Source organism: Neltuma alba, unplaced genomic scaffold (genome assembly GCF_004799145.2).
Source record: "Neltuma alba isolate B1F8T4 unplaced genomic scaffold, ASM479914v2 tig00002446_pilon, whole genome shotgun sequence".
In the NCBI taxonomy this organism is placed as follows: domain Eukaryota; kingdom Viridiplantae; phylum Streptophyta; class Magnoliopsida; order Fabales; family Fabaceae; genus Neltuma; species Neltuma alba.
In genome coordinates this window covers 1,136,810-1,158,730 of record NW_021632864.1, presented here as the reverse complement: position 1 = coordinate 1,158,730, position 21,921 = coordinate 1,136,810, and the positions used below count along the sequence as shown (strand labels likewise).

General features: G+C 33.4%; 4 protein-coding genes across 5 annotated transcripts; 2 read left to right on the top strand and 2 right to left on the bottom strand.

Moving 5' to 3' along the window:
* Positions 1 to 859: 859 nt before the first annotated feature.
* Positions 860 to 5,299, bottom strand: LOC114727472 (probable BOI-related E3 ubiquitin-protein ligase 3). Its single transcript, XM_028914179.1, is given in 6 exon segments — positions 860 to 1,701; positions 2,296 to 2,493; positions 2,495 to 2,676; positions 2,896 to 3,075; positions 4,843 to 4,963; positions 5,047 to 5,299. Coding segments are annotated over 4 exon segments (1,038 nt in total). The 5' UTR covers positions 3,002 to 3,075; positions 4,843 to 4,963; positions 5,047 to 5,299; the 3' UTR covers positions 860 to 1,149.
* Positions 5,300 to 13,796: 8,497 nt separating this feature from the next.
* On the top strand, positions 13,797 to 15,755 carry LOC114728183 (DNA-directed RNA polymerase subunit 10-like protein). Its single transcript, XM_028915054.1, has 4 exons — positions 13,797 to 13,863; positions 14,027 to 14,085; positions 15,188 to 15,282; positions 15,368 to 15,755. The coding sequence occupies exons 1-4, from the start codon at positions 13,828 to 13,830 to the stop codon at positions 15,391 to 15,393; spliced, it is 216 nt and encodes a 71-aa protein (XP_028770887.1). The 5' UTR covers positions 13,797 to 13,827; the 3' UTR covers positions 15,394 to 15,755.
* A 2,703-nt stretch (positions 15,756 to 18,458) lies between these two features.
* Positions 18,459 to 19,656, top strand: LOC114728607 (uncharacterized). 2 transcript variants are annotated; one of them, XM_028915522.1, is made up of 4 exons: positions 18,459 to 18,631; positions 18,741 to 18,846; positions 18,943 to 19,023; positions 19,216 to 19,656. In XM_028915522.1, the coding sequence occupies exons 1-4, from the start codon at positions 18,566 to 18,568 to the stop codon at positions 19,293 to 19,295; spliced, it is 333 nt and encodes a 110-aa protein (XP_028771355.1). In that variant the 5' UTR covers positions 18,459 to 18,565; the 3' UTR covers positions 19,296 to 19,656. The 2 variants fall into 2 exon arrangements, with proteins under 2 accessions (XP_028771355.1, XP_028771364.1); XM_028915531.1 differs by having other exon boundaries at positions 18,462 to 18,631; positions 18,943 to 19,037.
* A 248-nt stretch (positions 19,657 to 19,904) lies between these two features.
* Positions 19,905 to 21,609, bottom strand: LOC114727725 (axial regulator YABBY 4-like). The gene is made up of 7 exons (XM_028914444.1): positions 21,529 to 21,609; positions 21,278 to 21,412; positions 21,045 to 21,177; positions 20,919 to 20,967; positions 20,764 to 20,839; positions 20,555 to 20,644; positions 19,905 to 19,991 (listed from the first exon to the last, which is right to left on the bottom strand). The coding sequence occupies exons 1-7, from the start codon at positions 21,607 to 21,609 to the stop codon at positions 19,905 to 19,907; spliced, it is 651 nt and encodes a 216-aa protein (XP_028770277.1).
* Between the last annotated feature and the right edge of the window lie 312 nt (positions 21,610 to 21,921).

Sequence of the window (21,921 nt, the reverse complement as noted above, 5' to 3'; positions counted from 1 at the left end):
TTCCTATTTTTTCTAATTCACTGGTACCAAATGAGAGTGCTTCTAAGGTTAGTTCTAGTATTAAAAGGTAGTCCTCTGTAATGTGGGAAATTAAAGTTGGAATTTTTTTTAGGAGGGTTGTCTATATTTAGTGTCTGATAGTACTTCAAACATGATTATATCTAATAAGATAATATCTATGTCTGACAAAAAAAAAAACTTAGGTTTAATTTTTTCAATGCTTTAGTAGGCGACAATATGATGGCGGATCACATTCAAAGTAAGAGGGGAAACGGAACGGCCTTGACATCCAATGAGGTAGGTTATTTGAACGCAAGACGAGTTGCCGTGAAGGGTAAAATTCAAAGGCTTTGTTGGGAGTTTTTCAACGCTTGAGCCTGTGGACAAAAAGCGGTCACATTGAATGGTATGGGAGGTCGGTCAGTGATATGAATTGGAATGAGATTAATCTTCATTGGAATATTATGTCTAAAAAATGGCGTTTAAAATTTTAATGTAAAGTTAAATGTCCTTTTGCAGATTGCCTGATTAACAAGAAGCAAAACGCTACCAAAAATTGCACCCTGTGGCTATTAATGATATTCTATTGCACTAAAATCATTATAAAGTTGCCTTTATTTCCATGCATATTTTCACGGGACTTTTAGATATAGTAGTTAAATTTGCTCTTATTTATATTTTTTTCCCCTCTATTAAAGAACAGAAATCACTTACTGCCTTTGAAATAATATTTCTTTCAGATTCCGGACCTAGCAGCCATTGCATCCAGCCTGTAGCGAAAAATACTGGTTATCATTGCAGCTATTCAATTATTTGACACAATGTAAAACACTCACAACTACATCTAACTTGTTTGAAATTGCTTGAAGAGAAATATTTCTCATGTAAAAGATTCTTATTCAAAATTCACAACTCTATTTACACAATTACAAGTTTAAGAAAGAAAGTGGGAATAGGGGGGAGAGTGATCTGACAAAGCAAATTGGATAGTAACATCTTTTGAAGTCAAGTGATATGTTGGACAAGTTCACTCATAAGTTTCATAAATTAGCAGATATCACACAACAGTCACAGAGACGGTAGGATGATGAGTTTTCCTTGCATTTTTCATTTTCGCCCCCTTTTTTTAAGTACTTACCCTTTTGTAGGTTAAGAAAGAAACACTTGGACACTAGCAGATTTCATCATTTGGCATACAGGACAAACACTGACAAAAGCATCACAGTCCATACACAAGCACAGATGCCTACAAGGCATTAACAACATTGAAACCTCCTTTGCCTTGCATGACCTGCAAATCATGTGATCCTCCGAGCCTTGCTGCTTCTTTCCAATAGATTTCATCGGCACGCCATGGATGCTCAGCAAGTTATTGGGGTCAATGCCTGAGGCAGCATCATCAACCTCACTGTCCCCAAAACCTTCTTTCCCTTGTTCAACTCCCTGTGAGATAGCCTGCTGGAGGTTGTTCCTTAGAACATTCACAACCGACTCGTTGTACTTGGCTCTGTAATGCCAGTTTTGTGCTTCCATGGCTACCTGCTTTATTTTCTCTGCTAGTTCTCGATTTCTACGGTTCATGTTCTCTATCTCCATATCTTTTTCCCTTAGCTTCTTGCTTACGCCTTTGTCAATGGCAGTAAGAAGAGATGCCATGTGCTTTTGTTTGATGTCTCTCAATCCTTTTGACAATTGTTCCTTCTGTGTAGAAATGAATCACAGCAAGGGTTAAAGGAGTGCAATATATATATGTATACATACATGACCTTATTGACAATTCCGTAACCAAGGTACCACTTCTGTCTATAGGTCTGTGCAATGGAGCAATCAGCGCTTCAACTGTTAAGTCCTGAATGTGTGTTTAAATTATGATATAGCAATTAGAATTACATAAATTTTGTGTTAGTCACGTTACAAGTTTCTTCAAATAACTTAATGTAGACTCCCTTGCAATGCATGGGTACATTAAAATTTAAAATAAGATCAGGTAGCAGTGGTCAAAGGTCAAATTATGGGGATTGTTTGATCTAATGAAATTAGAGACTTAACTGCTCCGACAAATAGTATAAAGAGGGAAAAAATTGCTCAAACTTCATAATGAATTAAAGGGAATTAATAACGCTTGAATAAACCGCAAGGGCTAAAATAGGAATCAAGATGATTAAAAAAGGATAAAAGACAAAAGCATGTACCACAATAAGAAAGAATTGCAATGACACAACTGATTTTGCACCTAGATGACATCAACCAACACTTTAAAATGACAGTACAGAAAGCTAAAGCATAATAAATTACCTGAAGTTTAATATACTGGTCCAATTCTTGCTTCTGTCTATCAAGCTCAGTTCTAATACTGTCACCAAGGGATAATACAATTGAAGGTGCGCCCGTCATGCTTCCACTTGCAGAAGTGACAGATGAGTTACGCTCATCATCATCATAAGACAACCTCAATCCTGTTGACACAGGGTTTTGGATTTGGATTTGGGTTTAGGTTTGGAATACTTGCCGATCGATCAGGTTCATCTTGACCGAAGTTGTAATTTAAGGAAATCTGAAGCCTTTGCTGCTTGGACATGTCATCTATTTCCCTGGTTTGTCTGGTTGGCCGAACCATAGAACTAATATGCTCATTTCCGAAGTAATTAACTGGATCAACACTACAACCAGCAGGTACTGCAAAAGTATTTTCCATTCATCATTCAGTGATAAGACTAAGCACAACCAGCACAACAAGTCTCATCCTAATAAGTGATGTCCGTTATGTGATAAAAGACTAACTACAGACAGTACAAAAATTGCCAAAGGAAACAGATAACAAGTGAAGCAAACATATTCCAGACAAAAATATTCAGACAATTTCATTATCACATCAGAAGACAAGAGAAAACTCACAGTTCCCAAACAGCTGCAGTTGATTTGCTGCATTAGTTTGATATTGCATGTGAGCATCGTCCAGGAAAACAGGAAGAACAGGATTTCCATTGTTGCCCCCCAACATTTTACCCAGTTGAATGCCTACCAAGCTTAGGTAACACGTCTTTTAAGAAATGAAAGGAAGCTTCCGCCAAATATCTGCAGGCAGAAAAGAATGGGAGTAAATAAAGCCAAAATTTAAAATATGAAAAGCTAAACTACCCGAAAGATTCCTGCACTGCCAACCCCACGCAGAATAAGAACTACAAGTACAGTTCAAACAAGGAAGCAGCGTGAGACAAGAAGCTGGTTGTCTTGTACAGGACATTTCAATGAACACATCAGTTTAAGCAGTTTGGTAGTAATTTTGATGTCTTATAGCCATCCCAGGTAGAGATGCAAGTTTTCCATTGCCTCTAGCTTAGTGGAAAAAACCATACAGCTAAGAAGTATGAACTCCGAACCAAAATTCAGGAACATACAAGATTCCTCCACAGGAAAAGTTAAGTTGGTTTTAGTCACAATCAAAGGCTAATTTTGGAATCTGCTCAGTAAAGGGAGAGATATAGTAAACTAAATATTAAAAGAAGACCCCATAGAATACATCTTATCTTCAAGTTATATATTTTGAATCATTCAGATGTTAAAAAAAAAAAAAAAAAAAGATGCTTTAAATAAAACAGTAATTTACAATATTCATCCTTAACATTTGAAAACACAGCAATTTACAACATTCATCCTTAACCTTTTTTAATACAAGGCACAAAAGAGTAACAATTTTTAAGTAGGAGTTAATTAGTGAAACATATAACGTTTAACAAAAATGTAATATGATCCTTAATGTATCCAAGTTAAATGCTGGCTGTCATCACTTTCATACAATTAACTGAACAATGCAATGAATGCCAAGTTTCCCACAACTTTTTGGAGTGAAACACAAAATCTAGACTTAGATTAATGATTACATAACAAAAATGCAACTGGTTGAGCCTTGGGCTATACCCCAGATAAATGACTTAACATCCCTGGCCTTATAACCAATTATCAGCATTCCACTTCAGAAAAAGCTGAAGGGGAATTTATTTCTATGAGAAAGTCTTTGGGCAAGTTCTCAGTTATAAACATGTTTCAAGCATGAAATGCTCCACATGATCAGACGCAACATGCTTAGTTCCAGTTGAAACATACAACTATTGTTTCTGAACGCATTTTTCATTTATTTTCCTTAAAGCACATTATATCGATTGAAAAAAACTGCTATCAAAACCCGGCAAATCCAGAACTTGGCATATTAAATGTTATTTCTTACTCTGTGTGTCATTCTTTCCTGCCCTTTTGATAAGTAGTACAAACAAAATTGGCATGCCACCAATAGGTTACATTTCAATTTAACATGAGATAAGGCGAAACTAATGAATTAGAAGCAACTCACAGACAAAACTAATAGAAGTCCATAAAAATCTCAAAGCAAAAAATGTATAGAAGCTTGTGGTAACCAAAAGTCCATTATTTATCTTTCAAGAGATGATATTGATGAGTCTCTAAGTGGCTGTCTAACAATCTAAAGTTATAAATGGATGGAAACAAGATGGGAAGGAGAAGAATCGCGAGTAGAGAAATGGCGTAAAATATGAGGGCTTCGTAAATCCAAATATATTGTCATTTTCAAACATCCAAGCCTAGACCTCATCTATCTGGAAAGGGTTACAACACGAAGATCAGAAGTGAGTAGTCAAAGAGGAGGAAAAAAGCTCTGAAAAATCTTTTGATCAGATCACAATTGATAATCGCAATATCAGAACGGAACGAACGGCAATTCCAAAGGGACACCCATCAAGATTTCTTAAATAATAACATAGCCAAGCGTTGAACAAGAGCCAGATTATGAATAAACAAAGAAACCCAGCCTCTGAATATGGAAAATACCTTGTGAAGATCCAAACAACTCAACATGAGAAGCAGAAACAGCAAGTGGAATCCATCGCCACCTTGATATTCCACCCTTTGGATTATCGGGAAAGCACCCACAATGCTATCCACTTCAAACCTATCAAATCATATATTTCGATTAAAAAAACAAAGCTTCAGCATGAAAACCAACCAAAGGGGAGGGAAAAACCCAGAAAATACCTCCAGATTGAAATTAAATAGACTTCTAGAAGAGAATCGCCGGGAAAGAAACCAGACCAAACAGAGCATCAAGATTCAAGAATGATCTTTTAGAACCTTCCAGCGAAACGTAAAGAAAAGAGGGAGGGAGGGAGAGATCTAGAGAATACGAGATGAGGATGGCGATGAAGATGAAGATGCGATTGAAATGAGGATATAGAATAGATGGTGGAGGGGAAGTGGGTACTGGGAAATCGAGGGAAGCGATTATTAATTTTTTAATAATATTAATAATAATTATTGCAATCTTCCTCATTCCAACCAAAATATAATGGGAAAACGAAAATTAAAATTAAGAAATCGAATTCCTATCTTCTTTTTTCTTTACACGATGCTGGAAATACGCGAAGACCCCACTCTCCTCTGAAATCCCGCAATTCTCTTCTTCCTTTTCTTCGTACTTCGTACTTCATACGTTTCGTTGAAATATCAAGTGCCGTTGGTGCGCATATATTACGCGTTTCAATTTCATACCCATTTAAATTCCGTTATTTTTGATTATAAAACTTTTTTTACTATAATGTTGAAAGAATTAAAAATATATGTAGAAACTATTATACTCCTCCGGTCCTTATATAAGACCATTTAACTAATTTGATTATATTAAGGAGTTAGGTAAGTTAATTAATTATAAGAAAAGTGAAACATTTTCCTAAAACACCATAATTAACTTTCTTAATACCTCATCTCCCTCTGCTACTTGATTATGTTGGAGGGAGTATCTATAGGGGTAATTTAGAGAAAATTGATAAATATGAGAAATGGGTCTTATATTTAGGACCAAAACCAACTCAGAATTGAGTCCTATATCCTATAGGACTACAGTATATTCATTTACCATGCAGAATCCAATACAAGCTGTTTACCAATGCCATCCATGATCTAATTATGATTTCACAGATACATGCGTATAAATACATCAATGCATTTAGTGTGACCGATTATGGTATCAAAATAAATAAAAAATTATGTTACATTTCTTGAGTATTTATATTTTTTTCTAAATTTTCGGCAAGAAAGATTTAAAGATATATCTTCAACTAAATTTGTTTCATAAACATGCATAGGGATTCATTCTTTTAGCCCTTAGGACTTACTAGAAGAGATATTCTTTAGAGACGAGAAAGAATAAAAGGTAAAAATGCATTTAGCATCTCAATTTTTTTAGTGATATTTTTTTAAAATATAATTTTATTTATGATCTTATTTTTTTGGAATGCAATTTTACTCTTGAGGACCTTAAGAAATTATGAGTATAATTGCACTATTAAAAAAATTGGGGTGTTAAATACACTTTAAAAAAAGATTTATGATAAATTTTCAATAGGCTATATGTAGCTATATTTCTCTGGCAAAAAAAAAAAAAGACAGTTTGGCAGTATTTCTGTCAGTGATTGAAAATAAAGGTGTGTAAATTTTTTTAAGTAATTTTTTTTTTCTTTTGACTAAATTCTTTAATTTTTATTTGATTTAACCGTTAGCTTCGATATACAAATGCTAGTGATGAAAGAGATCTAATAAATAAGAGAAAAAACAGAGATTTTAAATTAGCAAAAAAAAAGAGGGAAAATCTCAAAAAAGTGATAGCTGAATTTCAAAATTCCAAATCATAGTTATTAATCGTTACTACACTCATAAAGAAAATGACTACATTTAAAGAGCAAATGACAATTTATTTTTGTATAAAATTTCTGATTTGGTATTTTGAAATTCAGTAATCACTTTTTTGGGATTTTTCAAAAAAAGTATAGAAATATAAGGGCTTTTTTTTTTTTTAAAGAATAGACACGATCCCAACACGCTAATTTAGACGCCGTTAATGAGTTTTAAGTTTTTCTTTTTATCAAACATATGGAAAGTCACTTTGTAAATACTCCCTCCGGTCTATTTTATAAGATCGCAACATTTAAATTGGTGCGCTCCTTTTATGAGATCTTACTTAGAGGTATCTAAACATTAAACAAGTTTTTACCAATTTTGCTTCTTATTTTTCTTTCTTATTCATCTCTTTATGTCTTTTCTTTTTATTGCTATCACTTTATTTCTTTCATCTTTCATCATTATATCATGTATATTGTTTTTTTCTTTATTTCATACCTTCTTATTGAACATTGGCATACTTAAAAAAAATTATTTTTACATATTTATTATTTTTAAATAATTTTAACTATTTTTTTAAACTGTATTATTTTAATTAAAAAGATCTTATGAAAAGAACCGGATTAAGTAGTACAAGAAAGGTAAAGTTCGGTTCAGGACTTATTTAAAATGGAGAGAAAATTATAATAAGATCTCAAGAAAGAAAAATAATTATAAAATAAGTTTCAAAAATTATTATTTTTTACTCTAAAACTTAATATTATTCAGATTTTTAGTAATTATTTTTTTAATGATTTCATCGTAATTTTCCCTTTAAATGGTGATTGGAACTTTTACATCTTTTTTTCTTTTATTGTGACTTACTATGTACGAGATAACTAACGTTAGGAGGAATCCGTAGGTTTGGTATGAGAAGAATGGTGATGTAGTAAATGAAGGTGAAGAAGAGCGGCGGCTATGAGAGATGGCTGTAAAGAGAGAAGTCAGAAGGGGTTGTTTTCATGAGAAGGCGACGATACGATATGTGCATTCAGAAGATATGGATGGATGAGTCAGCGTTGGGCACTATCGGGAATCAGTGCCTCCTTATGAAACGCGGCAGATGCGGTCGGTTCCGTGAACCCTTCCCCAGATCCTTCCATCCCTTTTACTTTTTAATTAATTCTCATTATCACGCTATATTATATATATGTCATTGTCATTTCTCTTGACTCCTTTTCCACCCCAAACCCAAAAAAAAAAAAACATATGTGAAAAAACCATCTTTGATTAATGTATAATCAACAATATTTATATCAAACTCTTTATATTTATTGTATTAAATTCTTCAATCACATGTGATCTAGAGCAAAACAAAGCCTTATGAATATACTAATTCATAATTAATAAAAAAGTATATATTTGTCATCAATATATAACTATGATCCCTCTTTATATTTCCATTGTGGTAAAATTATTTTTGCCGATATGAGTTAGTTTATTTATTAAAAGAGTTGGCTTGTAATTTATAAAATTGTGAGTTTGAATCTCACAATCTGTAATTTATAATATATAATGACCTTCTTAATAGGTGATCTGTAAATGTCTTTATAAATACTTTCTGAGCCTGAAAATGTACCATAATCCTAATGAATCTTTGGACCTGACCCATATAAACTTTTTTGTATCTGAAAACTTATTTTTAAATCATATGCATGCTTGGGCTTACTTTAATTTAATATAATTATGTGTAATAAATTCATGAACTCTTCAGGTCAAAAATAATTCATGAATTCTGTTTCTAAATTTATTAATTAAAAATATAAAAGGCAAGGATTATGGATTTGATTTTCTCTAATCTTGTGTTTGTTTATGTTGTTCTTTTTGAAGAAGAAAAAAACCCATTGATTATTGGGGGCAAACTTCCCTGGTGAGTGGTGAGGGAGCAGAAACGGGGGAAGTGGGCCCTACAGTTGATTGGCGCGCAATTTTGGCGGGTAAACACCGAGGGAGGGAGAAGAGGTGGACTATCCTACGCCGCAACCTCTCCACCTCCACTGCGCCCTCACATCATGTTGCACAACACCCGCCACCACAGACCGTTTCTTATTCTAATGTTTCCACCCACCATCCATGCCATAGAACGCACGTCCTTTATACCCATATATACTTATATAGAAATATTATTTTTCAAGATCTAATTAGTTACTCTGGTTTCTTCTACTATTGGGTCGCCCATGAAAGATGCTTTGTTTATAAAAAAGAAAAAGAGAAACTATAGTGTTTTTTGTTCCTAAATAAATAGCGTGCATCTAGATAATTCTCAATATATACGTACATGGAGAGAGTAATTAGAACAACTAACAAGAGTTGGTCCAGTTAGTAAGGAATCGGCTCATAACCCACAAAATCAAAAATTTGAATCCTGCTAACCAATGTCTGGTTGCCATCGTGGTCACCATCATCCTCACGATTGCCATTGTCCTTATTGCCCTCTCTATGGTCTTCTCCATTACCAAGGTCAGCATGATTTAAGGAATGATGCAAATGGATTTTTGTGCTGCTACCTCCAATGGTGGAAGCCATTCCATGATCCCCGAAGTGAACCAAACATATGATTTACAAAGATTCCATTTAAATTTTCATTCTCACACCCTCACTTCTAATGAACCAAAAAGGACATGACTTCTTTCAAACTGATCATCAAAGAGAAATTTATTTATTTACTTTTAAAGCAGCGAGGCTCCAAAACCCTGAGTCCTTCTCATTTATTTTGATTTAGGGCACCGTTTTAGTCGGATTTTTTGGAATCCAGATTCCCAATCATCTTTATTATCATGGACCATGTCTTGCATGCTTGGCTGCCAATTTTGGCAAGAATCATAATTCTACCGAAGGTTAATTTCTCTATTTTCATGGATTTATTAATACCCATCTAACATCTAATCATCAATAAGAATCTCTCCACTAGAATTGGTCATATGACCAAGACGCGCTTATTGAAGTCTCACATCTAAAATCTCTCACTTCTATTTATAAAATCAAATATAACAAAAGAAAATAGAGAGTTAAAGAGTTATTTTTGCCTTTAAGTATTTGTAAAAGAGTTATGAGTATCCAAATCCTTTTTATTACTCAATATCACTCCAAAATTATTTTTTTACAAAAAGGGAGCAATTTCACTTTTTTTAATTAAAAAAATTAATGTTAATGGTTAAGATGCCATATTTGCCACATGCTTGGCATTGAGGTCATCCATCGTGTTATGCAGCATTATAGTTAGAATCAAAACTATTCATCCTTTTAATTAAGTCTTATATTTAGAAATAAATCCTACGCGTTCGTTCACATGCATAATAGACTATTTGGTCCATGGGGGAAGCATTAAAAGAGAGAATATCTTATATCTCCCCACTAATTAGAAAGCACGTCGTGTTACTTTGGAAGCCTGTAATTCCGAATCCAAATTATTGACCAGAGCCGCCGCCCGACGAATAGCCGGAGGGCAGCATCCATTAACTGCGAAACTAACAATTTCACTTCTTCTTTTGGATTTTTTCCAGACCCACTTTGCTTGGTTCAAGTAATGGGATGCTTATTCCTTCTGAGTTGAATATTTTGTGAAAATAATTTAAAGATATGAGGACTTATATTTAGAGACAAAGCGAATAATTTTCAAAAGATAGTTAATATTATCAAATATAAACTTCCCTTTTTTTGTCACAAAAAGTTCAGATAAAAAATGACTTCACTATTTCCTAGTTCTATTTATAAAGTACAGGGAAAAAGTTTTTCTTTGTCCCATTTAGAAGTTATATTATTAAATTTTTAACATGAATATACTATTTTACTTTTTATTTATTTATTATGTACATTGTTATTTTTCTTGAAAAATGTATATATTAAATTGGGTTAAAATTAGAAAGTTATTAATTCTTAGTATAGAGTTAATGAGTTTTAAGATTATTCCCAATTTCAATAAAATATGGTCCAAGTAATTTATAAATAAGATTGGGTGAATTAAGTTTAATCAGGCCTATTCATTCAATGTGAATATTTATGGAGATTCTTACAAATACCTCCCAAGCCCCAACAACATTCTCAAATTTAGATGGACATTCTTATGGAAATATAAATCAAATTCCTATCAACTATAGAAATATTACTCCCTTACAAGTTTCAAATAACTAATTTACGAATAATCAACTATTAGTTAAAAGTAATAAGTACATTAGAAATATATATTTTTTCAAATATATTCTTGTAATAATTTAAACAAAGATAAAAGAAAATATGTTGAAAAATGTGATAAGACAGAACGTGGGAAAGGAAAGATAATAAATAACTAAGGGCACAATCGAAAAAAATACATTAAATATTAATATAAAATCAAATTAAAACTTACTCTCTCTGTTCCTTATTATAAGAAACAATTGTAAAACTCATCAAAAAAAAAAGAAACAATTGTAAAGTATATCATGTTCTTTATTATAAGAGACACTTATAGGTTGTCTCAAATTTTGTGTGTTGATTTTCTATTTTATCCCTATTTAATTACTCATATTACTCACATAATTGTATTTAATTCCCATTCATTCTCTCTCCCACACATTATCTCTCTTTCACATAAATGAGGGTATTGTTGGCAAAAATGTTACACTCTTTACATATTTATTGCACCTAACTAATTTTAACTAATTTTTTGAATAATGTGATTTAGTTAATTGTATCTTATAAAACAGAACGGAGGGAGTATAAAATAAACCACATTTTTTTTCTAAATTTAAAACTTATAAATAATATCAGAGGGAGTATAGATTTGTAATTAATATGCTTTCTTTGTTCAATTATTTACATTGCCAACATCGAGAAGGTCAAATGAGTGGTTCTAATCCTTCTCACACGCACAAACAAGAGTTAGCAGATTCAAATCAACCACTAATATTGTGGGTCTCCGGTCTCCCCATCGAATTTTTAGTTTTGGCTTTTGTGTGGTTTGTGTCGATGAGCGTGGTGCAAGTTGGACTAATAATAATATTATTATTATTTCCAATTCAACCACATCTTTCTTGAGGTTCATATTTCCAACACAAATTAAAGTCGCCAATGCCTTGCTCCTACTTGCTGGTCAAAAAAACATAAAAGCCTCGGTCCCACTTTAATTACATTGCTTACATATGGAATGACATTCAGATATTCTTAATTACTATTATTACTGAGCTCTTTTGATCCAATGTGAGAAAAAAAGTTCCACTCTGACCCACTGATGACTATTATTTCAATTTGTCCACGTTAATTTGTTGGGTGAATTGTGTATCTTACAACAAACAAATGTAATTACTATATCTAATCTGCCGTGTAAGAGTTACTTAGCTAATTTAAATAGATTAAAAAAATTAATTGAATTAGTTATTTATAATAAATATAGGTTGGTTCTTTTTAAAGCATCATTTTTAATCATGAGTACACTTGGATGTAAATTCTCTAAATATGTGTAATCAACAGGAATATTTTAAAAATAAACTGCAAATTGAGAGATGAAGTGGATTGATGTCTTATATTTAGAACTAAATTTAGTCATTAGCTAACTTTTATATTAAAAATTGAAGGTAGTATTATAAAGTGCGACAACGACCAATTAGCATACAATAACAAGTGATGCATAGAGATACTGAGGACAAAGGATAAATTTCTCATAACCAAATTTGTTTCATACTCAAAAGCTAAGAATTGAACCTCAGTTGATATGGTTAATAACCTCATTAGTCAAATAATACTTAAAGATTTATGGTTGCATATTGTTAGAAAGAAGAAGTGTAATGTGTTGAGAAGAAAATTTAGAATGATTATAAATAAATTTAATACATTTGATTGATGAATCAAGAGCCTCATCAAGGGAAATTGTACTCAAATTCAACGTGTTTGAATTGCTACTTGAAATTAGAGGGAATATTGTGTAGAGTGCAAATTAATAAATGGCCATTCAATGAATATACCAAGTTACTATTATAGCTATATTTGATTTGATGGCAACCCAAAGGTGTTTCTTGAAGGTCGAAATTCCCTCCTTGTCCTTCACCCCATAAGCTGTCTTTTTTGGTTAGGTTATGTATGCCATAGGCAGCAACCATTCCACTTTTGTCGCAAGATATAATAATTATAAAGCTAAATGTCCTCATTCAATTATTCTCTTGCACTATTAGTTATGGCCTCCGGCTAAGCAATGTGCACGATTAAGGTATTGTAATAAATTATTAATTGTTAGGAGCCTTATAATTTATTGGCGTGAACTTTTTTTCAATAGATTTTAAAAATTTTCACTCAAAAACTTTTTTTCTTTATTTTTACCCCACTGTCAAGTCATTTATTCTCTCCATTCGTCACATGCACACATCAGCTCTCTCGCTTACTCTCATTTTATAAATAAGGATACTTTTTTTTTAAAAAAAAAAAACGTTTTTACACCCATATTGCCTATAGTTAATTTTAATTAAATTTTTAATCTACTTAATTTAGTTTTATCTTATACTAATATGACATGAGGGCAAAGTATGGCTTATTTCTTTCTTTTGTATGAAAAATTTTAGATGAGTTGGATTAGGGTTATTAGGATTAAGGCATGCATCTAAGCTCAAAGAGTGTTTACGCAAGTATTTATAGATAACCCACCAATAAGATTCTTAAATTAGCAGCAGGATTTAAACTCATGATATTATATGTTATGAATCGATTCATTGTCAACTGAATCAACTCTTATTAGAAGTATGGCTTATTTCTTTATTTGTTTTTTTGGGTACAAGTATGGCTTATTTCTAATTCTAAATTCTATTCTAATGCAATGCAAAGCCTTTTTGGTTTGCTTCTAAAACTCTGACGCAATGCTGGCCCAAATAAGAGAGGGAGGTGGTAATTTATTTTAGGCTTATTGTGGCCTAATAAAGGTTTTGGCACATTGCTAATTGAGAACGGGCCTCGGATTGGACGAGTCAATCTCTTTTTCGCCACAGATTGGGTGAGTCAAATTTCAGCCCATTACAATTATAAAATAAAAAAAAGAAAGCGAAACTTCTGGAGCCAACAAAATTTACAAAATAAAAATAGGCACGCAGCAACGGTAACGCTCGGACCAGCCGGAGCCAGAACGCAGGAGGTCGAGCGCACACTATGATTATCCCCGTTCGTTGTTTTACCTGCGGAAAGGTACTTCTTTTCTTCTTGACACTTGTTAACTCCATGCCCAAACAATTTTTTTGGGGTCAAATTCTACTAGGGCAGAAAAGCTGGCGCCTTTCGAGGTTTTGAGATGCAGGGTTTAGGGTTTTTTTAAAAGTATTTAATGCCCCTTTTGATTGTGTTCTTCTAGGTGATTGGAAACAAATGGGACACGTATCTGGACCTTCTGCAGGCTGACTACAGCGAAGGGTCTGTAATTTATGCCTCTCCCATTTCCGATATCTCTGTTCCCCCCCCCCCCCCCATGGAGGAGTTAACAGAGTTCCGTATTGTAGTTTCTTTTTGCTTCTATTGGTGCAAGGTCTTAATTTGGTATTGTACATGATCGTCATTGAGTCTGAGTAGCTATTATGATGGCTGATATCTGTTCAGGGCTTAGCAGCTTTTATTCACTTTAATTGGCTCTGCTTGTGTTTGTGTGGGAGAAAAAAGAGAAGGGCTAAGAACTTGTCGTGATAGCCAAGCTGCTGTTAAACAATCTAATATCCATTATCTGAAACAAAATAGTTATACTTTCTGGTTTATAGCTTTTCATTTTACATATTGAATTCAATTGTGGTTGGCATGCTGTAGCGAACAAATGGGCATCCATTACAAGTTTCATTTTTAGTGCTGTCTGTCTTTAAGTGCACTAGTGGCAATATATCAGGTGGATGAGCATGATGCTAAAGCTCATTTATTTCGGGCGTGTATGTAGAAAGGAAGAGAGTGGGGGGGATCTTAGGAACATGTTTGGTATTATTTGCTTGTTGTGAATCATAAGTCACTGGTATGGTCCCATGCTTATTTCTCTAAACTCTGGCTACTTTATCATAAAATATGTATTCTTCGCCCTTGAAATCTTTGTTCAACTGGCCAGCATACCATTTATGGGTGCAACTGCAACATGCCTGATTTAGCTGCAAATATAGGATTTTGGAGTTTTTTTGTATTTTTTAGATGTGGACCTAGGCTCAGCGTGATGCAGCTTATTTTAAAGTATTAAAAGTGATGTATCTTGTCAAGAATCTACATGTTGGCATTTGAAGAAAACCATTCAAAATCTGATTACTGACTACCTCATTTAAAATCATGTTCCCCTGCTTCATCAGACTGTCCCTGTAAATTTGATATGAATATTAATTTAGGTAGTTATATAAGGCAGTGATAGTGAATAATACATCTAAAAAAGTTAGTTATTGATGGAGTTCCATAGAATCATGCGGTCCGTGTAGGTGTGGCTAAGATCTCGCTTGATGGGATAAGACTGCTTGTTGTATATGGGTTACTAACATCTAATGATGGAATGTAGTGATGCTCTGGATGCTTTGGGGTTGGTTAGATATTGCTGTAGAAGAATGCTTATGACCCATGTTGACCTCATTGAGAAGCTTTTGAACTACAACTGTAAGCTCTATCTCCCCTTTTTTTAAGTCTTTGTTTCAAAGGTTTTTATTCACTCAATTAGCAATGTTGGTATCTTTGCTTGCAGCTCTGGAGAAATCTGAGCCCAGTTAAGAAAGCATATGGAATCATGGATGAACCTGATGTTGTCTGTGCTTCTTTACGTCAAGTAATGTGCAATGAATGTTGTCGCTTTTGTTTTCTTCTTCAAATTGTTCAGTGTCTGGTCAGGTAGGTTTAGGAGTAGGATTGGTCAGGTCATTTGTGTAATATAAAAGCTATCTTAGAAGACAAATACTATGGTAATATGAGGTATACTATGGTACTATTTATCAGTGTGATTTGAATATGTCTCTGATATTAGTTAATGTACTATGTATAATGACTAAGAAGACAAATACAGATGAGTGTATGTTGCAAAGTAGAGTTTATCAGAACTCAAAAATGATCAAGATTATCTTAGCAGAGGGGCTTCCAAAGTTGTTGTCCCTGGGTCGGGTCCAAAGCTGATTGTGATTACTTAAGAGCTTGTTTGGAATCACTTAAATAAGTACTTATAAGTTTGTTTTACATAAGTTAAAACAAAATTCTTATCACATACGATATCTTGTATTTTGTAAATCATGATTAAAAAGTTAGAAGGGTTGGAAATGGTAACTTGCCAATAAATTATTGATTACATTTTAATTGCAAGTGCTTCGTAATTATATTTGAATCATAGAGTTTACTTTTTCAAATGACACGGGGGAGCTAACTAGGTGGGTTATGCTTCTAATCCAATCTATGAAATTTGTAAACTTCGATGGTGAAAATAAAAAAGCACAAGAAATTTGTAGAGTTACGTTTTATAAACAGCATGTTTATTTTTTTAATATATTCTATACTTTATTTTCCATCCATTCTGTTTTTTTTATAAGATATATTTACTTATTTTATACAAGTTAATAAAATGAGTTAAAATTAAGTGACTAACTGATACTCCTCCAATTATTAATATAGGACTCAATTATTGAGTTGGTTTTAGTCTAAATATAAGACCCATTTATCATATTTATCAATAATCTCTAAATTACCCTATTGATACTCTCTCAACCATAATCAAGCAGAAGAGGGAGAGGGGTATTGAGAAAGATGATTATGGTGTTTTAGGAAAAACGTGTCATATTTATTACAATTAACTAACTTACCTAATTTCCTTAATCCAATTAAATTAGTTAAATTGGTCTTATATTAAGGATCGGAGGAGTATCTACTTAATTATTTGATTTTATTCATTTGTATCTTTAATTGATGCACTCATTTACCTTCTATGCATGGGCCATGGAGAATGTTGCTAATTTATTAACAGTTCGGACAAGTCATTTAAATAATCTCTTAAGGCACTTTATTTTTTAAAAAATATATTTGTTTCTCGCAGATACTTGTAAAATGTTTTATAAATAGGGATATCCAAACATTAACCAGAATGAAGAATGTGTACAAGTGAAAGACAAAGCACCACTCTCACTTTTGTACGTCTGACCTTCATTGACTTCGAATTGTCCTTAATTTCACTCACATATTCACTAAAATTCCAAACAAAAAATTAGGGAAAATTATAGTAAATTACGAAATTGACAAATTAATTATTAAGAATGTCATGGAATTCACCGTTCACATGGCGGAAATTTACCCTCAAACTACAAATATTTATCATTCACATAATACAAATTTATAAATAATAAATATTCAACACTATATACGCTACTCAAGCCACAAACTTAGAAGTGGAATGATGAGTGCTCATAATTAGCTGCTCTAGAAATAAAAAAATTCGTGAATTTGGTCTTTAAGCATAATTCAATATAAGGCTCCAAATTCTTGAGTGATTGTTCTTTAATTATATACAATATATTTATGTATACGTGCAGATATCTTTCATCTTGTACATAGTCGAAGATAGATTGTGTATAATTGAAGAAGAGTTGTGCTCGTTAGAAAAAAATAAGTGCACCTAAATTTTTGAATAAATTTCAGATACTTTTGCACAATTAATTTTCTAATTTGTCAGGGACTTTTAAGCAATTTCCCAAAAACAAAACTCATAAAATTTAAAATTTTAAAATGTATATTCCTTTCTGTTCTTTTTATTAGACTCTATTAGTAGTTTTCATAAGACTAAGAAAACTAGTTAGAAGTAGTTAAATGTAAACAATTTTAGTAGATTTTCAAACCAACCTTTTGATTGGCATAATTGATTCCGGGGGAGGTAAAGATGATGAAAACAAAATCAGAAAACCAAAAATAAGAATGAAAAAGATAATTTGACAAATAAGAGTCTAGCCTCAACTTTAAAATACTTTTTTGGGTAATGTGACCTGTTTAGGAATTTCACAAATTTAATTACCCAAATAAAAATTTAGATTATTTAAGTATCTTTTTAAAGAATTTTTTTTAAAAATCAAGAGTGAAAAAGATAAAAGTATTTTATTTTTAAAAAAATACGTCATAAATGTTTTATTAAATTGTGTGAAGGGTTTTATATTAAAAATCAATAGTTAGGATCTTATAAACAGAAACGGAGGGAGGGAAACGGACTGAAAATGAGATCCTCACAATCACGACATGGGCGTGGAACCCATGTAAATCCGTGTCATATTGCCCAGAAATATAGTCTGACCAGAGTTTGATATTTCTAAGCGCAAAAAAATAGTAACCCACGAATCTTAAACCGCAATCTATGAATTTTAAGTATACCACAAGTGATAAACACGAAAATTTCTGCATGATCAAGATGAACAAAATAATTAAAATTGCTTAAACATTAGTGTTGCCATTATCTTTAGAACTTATTTACAGGTCCTTGAGGCTAAACCCTCACCAAACCAAAAGGCTTCTTCTTTCTCCGCATACTCATGGCATTTCGAAAACGTAGGACCCATGGCTTGTTTGGCATAAAAGAAAGCTATTAATGTCCGAATGAGCACGGAGAAAAAAAAAATACTCCCAAAAAAAAGGAGAGACAGATCACATCAATCTTCCTTATCTTTTCCGATGATGGGGTGAATCTATGGTTTGGATTTGTTGAGCTATTTTGGCCCTTCGCTAGAGATATGAATGGATATACCACCATGAGGCTCTCATTTGTTTGCTTATGATAAGAAGCTAACCAAAATATCTAACTCTCTCTCATCATGCACTTTTTTAAACTGCTCTTTAATTTTCTTAATTTTGTTTGGTTTCTTCCTTATTCCTTTCTCTGTTTTGTCCACAGCTTAAGCTGTATCTACAGATCAAGAACAACAGCATGCATCACACTCACCAACATCCCCTTCTTTGTTTTTATTGCCACCCACATTCCTATATTAGGATGGTACTAATCTCCCCCCCCCCCCAGCCCTTCTCCTTCTCTTCCATGTTTCAAAACTACACTTGCTGAAAATGTTATGAACCTAACTTTCATGCATGAAAATAATGTGCAGGTTCAACATCTTATTGAGAGATGCTTGCTTCTTCATATGAGTCAGGATCAGTGCATTAAGGCACTAGAAGAGCATGCCAGCATCAGCCCACTTGTGACACTTACAGGTACTACTCAGCATACTCGTTTTTGTGTGTGCGCGCGAGTGTTTTTCGTGGAAGTTTGCCTTCTGGTTCAAGTAAAGTTTGTTCCTTTCTGTGCAGTGTGGAAGGAGTTACAGAAGGAGAATAAAGACTTCTTCAGGGCATATTATTCACAGAATTTCTCTCCCAGGCCTGTCAATGGAAAAGACATTACTGTATTTTCTTATCTTCTAGAAGGATCTTTAATTTCAAGCCTTCCATGAGTGCATTACTGATGCGCTTTCACCTAGCTATTTATTCTTCTGTATTTACATGTCTTTGATAATATTGAGTAGACGAGTTGGAAGTGGTCTTTGACAATATTGATACTCGACTTCATATTCTATTTTCCAGGCAGAAGTTTTCAAATGGAACCAAGATTACCAACAAGGACACAGTGGAAATATTTGAATTTGGGGGGTATCACTGCGTAATCCTATGTTTACTAAAATGCATCAGGAACTCTGTTACCGGTTACTGTCAAGTTCAAGAAGGATCGGGGTCGAATGCTCATAAATTACCAGCTAGAGTGATCATTACTGGTTGTGATAAGCAAGTTCAAGAAGAAGGACCAGGGTTAAATGCTTATAAAATACTAGCTAGAGTGAGGATTGCTGATTGTGATAAGCAAGTTGTATTAGAATCTTCTGTATCTGCCTCTTTGTATATTTGTGTGCTTGTTTGTATTACCTTGCTATATATAGAGACTGAGGTTTTTTAACACAGCCTTGTACTTTTCAAATTACCAAGTCGGGTCTATATATATAGATTAAGATAGTGTAGAGGCATATTCAATATCTGACTACTTTGAAAACCAAGCATATATTCTAACCATAAACCAACCTCTGGGTCCTCCAGACTAATGGAGCTTGAAGCATGAATACAAGAAGTGAGGAAAATAAAAGCTATTAACTATAGTTATCATGAACTGTCCAAAAGCTACGGTTTTCACTCCCAAGAGCATCTTTCTGCGGAAGGAAAAGGATTTAGAGACTACTTTTAATGCCAAGACAAAGAAACAGCTAGATTTCTTTATTTCTTGATCACTCAAAGGGTGTCCTTGCCCAGATGGAATTCCTTGGAACCTTTCTTTCACGGAAACCTTGGCCTTCTTCTTCTTCTTCTTTAGCCTGATCCAAAGTTTCACACGTCAAGTCATTCACTCATTCCAAAGGCGTCATGCACTAGCGCAGAAACATGGCAGGTTTAAAGTTATCTAATCCAAAGTGTATATGTCAACCTTTTAAAAATTATGATAACATGCCCAGGAAAGTTATTGGAAAGTGACTACTAACACACATTCCAAGAATTTCATATTATGTTGTCTTATCTAGGAATGTTTTGTTTCTGCCATTGACTCGTTGTGGTAAAATAGTATCAGAGTCAACTTAAGTGTATCTTAACTAATTAACTTTGGTCCATTGAAAGATAAGCTAGGGAGCCTGACCCTAATACGACATAGCTAAGATTTGAAATTGAAACAATGTGATTAATCATACGTCATATAGCATATACTCACTTCTACCATTAAACCAGTCCTTCCAAATCGAACATCTGATAAAGCACCTTCTCTACTGATTGCTAGCTTGAACTTTCTAAAGCAATTTGTTTCGGTCACAATGAGTGCAACTTGACTGGATTCATGAGTCTACTAGTCAAATTTCAGTATGTTACAAAGTAATGATGGTTTTACCTCAGCATCTTCATGAGGGTCCAAATGGGAGTCAAGATCGACAAGGTGCTCTGTCTGGCTGCAACTTTCTTCATCTCCTTTGCAAGCCCACTGAAAATAAGAAAAGAGTTCAGATCTTAAGTTCTCAATATAATAGTAGTAGTAGTAAATATCATAGTCATAATCATAATCTAATGAGCTACTGAGGCTTTTCAACTCCTGAAACATGCATTTTTTGCAGCTGTGCTAAAAGCTTCTTTGTGAGCCATATCTGGGTTTTCAGCCTTTAGCCTTCTGATCTCTTCTCTGCATCCATGCAAAGCAATTTCATGATTTGAACTTCATGTTTTAATTAAACAAGACAACTTATATAGTGAAATGTTACTTGATGAAGCGGTTATAAGCTGAAGGTGTTCTCTGTCTCTTCTCTGGGGCTGTTAAGAGAGTAGTCATTAGTTATAAAATTGATGAATCAACAAAAGATGACTAAGTTTACTATAATCTTACGTACGTTTATGTGCCACAATGCTCATGGGAATTGCGTCCTCTTCTTCACAATCAGAACAGGTCATCATGGATCCTCCATTATGGTTATGGCTGTCCAAAGTCTTGTTTGCTTCTTCTTCTGGACTCCCCTCTTTTGGCTGCAAACATTGAAAGGAGAAGTCAACTTGGATTGCAAAAAGTGAACTTAGCAACAAACTATTGAGCCTAACTTTCTTTTTCTCTGAGACTACCGTATACCTGAAGATGAGTAAAGGAGGCTAAAAGGTGCAAGGGGACAAAAGAGGCTTTCATCATATTAACAGAGAGGAGGCTTGTGCAATGTCCACATCTGACTGTCACCACCATAGACAAACTGCTGCATGGGACGCTCACCTGCATCAGCTCAAGATTGAATTGAAAACAGAAAATGCAAAGTGGAAGAAGGAAGTTAACAATTAGAAGATACAAGAAAATGAATCAGATTCTTAAAGACCAGACTACTCATTTACCATTAAAATGGTGGCACAGAATCCACATTGAATGTAACATATTTGCTCTGGAACCCCAAAAAGATGGTTCAATGTTGACATGAGTGCAAGAGCTGGGTTTGAATGCGAGAAAGAAAGAGAGACACTGAAGAAAATGAATCCAGTTTTTGACACAAGGAAGCTTTTATAGTTGAAAATAGGGCCTGCTTGATTTCATCAAGCAAATAAATTTCATTTCTAATATAAAAAAAATGAGCGACATGATATTTACTATGTTATAATGATCATGACATAATCTTTTTATTTCTTACTAGCATGTCAACTGCATCTTTTAATTAGAGCTCTTATCCTGGATATATTTATAAGCCTTTCATGATTAGCTTGGTTTTTTTCTATCATTTATAAATTGAGTCT

What these genes read in the sequence shown, in the direction of transcription:
- LOC114728607 (XM_028915522.1), top strand. Translation starts at nt 18,566, where the DNA reads ATGCATCACACTCACCAACATCCCCTTCTTTGTTTTTATTGCCACCCA. An exon ending in CCCACTTGTGACACTTACAG is followed by an intron (nt 18,847 to 18,942) that starts GTACTACTCAGC and finishes CTTTCTGTGCAG; the next exon opens with TGTGGAAGGAGTTACAGAAG. An exon ending in CTCTCCCAGGCCTGTCAATG is followed by an intron (nt 19,024 to 19,215) that starts GAAAAGACATTA and finishes TCTATTTTCCAG; the next exon opens with GCAGAAGTTTTCAAATGGAA.
- LOC114727725 (XM_028914444.1), bottom strand. Translation starts at nt 21,609, where the DNA reads ATGTCAACATTGAACCATCTTTTTGGGGTTCCAGAGCAAATATGTTAC. An exon ending in CCTCCTTTACTCATCTTCAG is followed by an intron (nt 21,178 to 21,277) that starts GTATACGGTAGT and finishes CAATGTTTGCAG; the next exon opens with CCAAAAGAGGGGAGTCCAGA. An exon ending in ACCCTCATGAAGATGCTGAG is followed by an intron (nt 19,992 to 20,554) that starts GTAAAACCATCA and finishes ACTTTGGATCAG; the next exon opens with GCTAAAGAAGAAGAAGAAGA.
- LOC114728183 (XM_028915054.1), top strand. Translation starts at nt 13,828, where the DNA reads ATGATTATCCCCGTTCGTTGTTTTACCTGCGGAAAG. An exon ending in GTTGTTTTACCTGCGGAAAG is followed by an intron (nt 13,864 to 14,026) that starts GTACTTCTTTTC and finishes GTGTTCTTCTAG; the next exon opens with GTGATTGGAAACAAATGGGA. An exon ending in CAGGCTGACTACAGCGAAGG is followed by an intron (nt 14,086 to 15,187) that starts GTCTGTAATTTA and finishes GATGGAATGTAG; the next exon opens with TGATGCTCTGGATGCTTTGG.